At 38.7% G+C, this 1,961-nt stretch overlaps 1 protein-coding gene across 1 annotated transcript in view; it reads left to right on the top strand.

Moving 5' to 3' along the window:
* The window catches only part of TUBE1 (tubulin, epsilon 1), a 15,009-nt gene extending 13,236 nt beyond the window's left edge, over positions 1 to 1,773 (top strand). Inside the window, 1 exon segment of the mRNA XM_009324467.1 lies at positions 616 to 1,773. Coding sequence (XP_009322742.1) covers positions 616 to 774 — 159 coding nt within the window. The 3' untranslated portion in view covers positions 775 to 1,773.
* The last annotated feature ends 188 nt before the right edge of the window (positions 1,774 to 1,961 follow it).

The raw sequence follows: 1,961 nt of genomic DNA, 5'->3' as shown, positions 1-1,961 counted from the left end.
TGGGGTTGTTCAGTCTGGAGAAGAGAAGGCTCCGGGGAGACCTTACAGCAGCCTCCCAGTACCTGAAGGGGGCCTACAAGAAAGCTGGAGAGGGACTTTTTACATGGGCATGTAGTGATAGGACAAGGGGTAATGGCTTTAAACTGAAAGAGGGTAGATTTAGACTAGATACAGGGAAGGAATTCTTTGCTATGAGAGTGGTGAGGCACTGGAACAGGTTGCCCAGAGAAGTTGTGGATGCCCTATCCCTGGAAGAGTTCAGAGTCAGGTTAGACGGGGCTTTGAGCAACCCGGTCTAGTGGAAGATGTCCCTGCCCATGGCAGAGGGGTTGGAACTAGATGATCTTTAAGGTCCCTTCCAACCCAAATCATTCTATGATTCTATGAATATGAAAAGATGGATGTGTAAGAAATCAGTAATACCAACGCTGATTCCATAGGGATTGTTACTAAAGTTGTCGAGTATTTAAGCAAGGGAAGTCATGATAGAAGTCTTTAAATCTGCTTTCTATGGTGCTTGTACTCCCCTCTTCAGTGCAGGTGAAATGATTCTTACTGAGCCAAATGAGTTAAGTGCCAAGAAAGAGGATAACACTGAATGTTTTATTCTCATAGGCTCACCTTCACCATTATCTGCATATAGATGGGATGGAGCAAAGCTGTTTTTCTGAAGCCATATCATCTTTGTCTGACCTAATTGAAGAGTACAATGAACTGGATGCCACAAAAGGTGGGCCTAGAACAGATCCATCAAGACTGAAGATAGCTGTTTAAAGAAGGAAGAACTGAATTTAAAAAAAAAAATATATATTTCCCCCAAGCGTCCAACCACTTCAGTTAACCAGAATGAATTGCAGTGTGCCTAGCTATTGTCATTGCAAAGTGAGACTGGGACAACTGCTTCCTCAGCTCTCTGAGAGGTATCATATTAAGTGACGGGCCCAGCCCGTCAGAAAGATTAGAAGGCACCTAATTATGGCAGATATCAGTAAGAGCAGTCTTCCTAACTGTAAATTGACAAACCATATGCTGTAAAGAGAAGAAAGAGAGGTTGTAGCAGCCAAAAACGTAGTTCTTTCTCAGACTTTCAGCTTATGGTAAACTAAAGGCAGGCCTTGCTTCAAAGAAGGATCACTAGTGCTAGATTTGTTTTCTAACAAGCAACTGTGAAGAGAAGAAAAGCCCGCATAGTCTTTTCAAAGATGAAAGCAAGTCTCTACGGAAACTCGTTTCTTAAACTTTGCAGGATAGTAGTCATTTCAGAATGCTCTAAGCGATGTTCATAGTTTTAGTATTTTTGCTTCCATGTTGTACTTAGCTGTATTAGAGCATTCTGAGTTGATATCAAAATTGCCAATATCAGAAAATTCAAAAAATATATTTTGTTTCAAGTACTATACTTGGAGTATTAATTAGCATATTATTTTAATGATTCATTTTCATGAATGCTGAGTTGCACTTGATAATGAGATAATGCAATATACCTCTGAGTGAAACATGCACTTACAATGAAGTTACAATGACTGTTTGGAGAACAAAGTTTATATGCTTAAAAGAATGCAAGTAAAATAGCTGTTTTAATATTCATAATTACCAGGCTAAGTAGATTTTTATATTGCAGTAAGAACTTTTACAAAATACAATGTACAGCTATTTCCAGTTGCTTGCCAGCCTTGGCTGTCTTGGAACAGCAAGACTAGTGAACTGTTACAGATCAGAATGGATCGATGCAATGATTTCTTAAAGCTTGAAGCTCCTCTAGCAGAATTGGAGTGGGTGTATAAGTAAGCACAATTTTCAATGTACAAGTCCAGAAGTATTCAATAAAACATTGTGATAACATTTGTTGAGAGCATTTTTTTAAGAAAGCATTCTAAAAATAGTCATTTCCTTGAAATTTTGCTGTGCTGTTATCTGCAAGTGTCCATTTATTTGTTCCTTTACAAGCGTGTTCTTTATAT

The sequence above is a fragment of the Pygoscelis adeliae genome, unplaced genomic scaffold (genome assembly GCF_000699105.1).
Source record: "Pygoscelis adeliae isolate BGI_AS28 unplaced genomic scaffold, ASM69910v1 Scaffold125, whole genome shotgun sequence".
In the NCBI taxonomy this organism is placed as follows: domain Eukaryota; kingdom Metazoa; phylum Chordata; class Aves; order Sphenisciformes; family Spheniscidae; genus Pygoscelis; species Pygoscelis adeliae.
The sequence above is the reverse complement of the archived record's forward strand: the minus strand, read 5'-3'. Positions and strand labels throughout refer to the sequence as shown.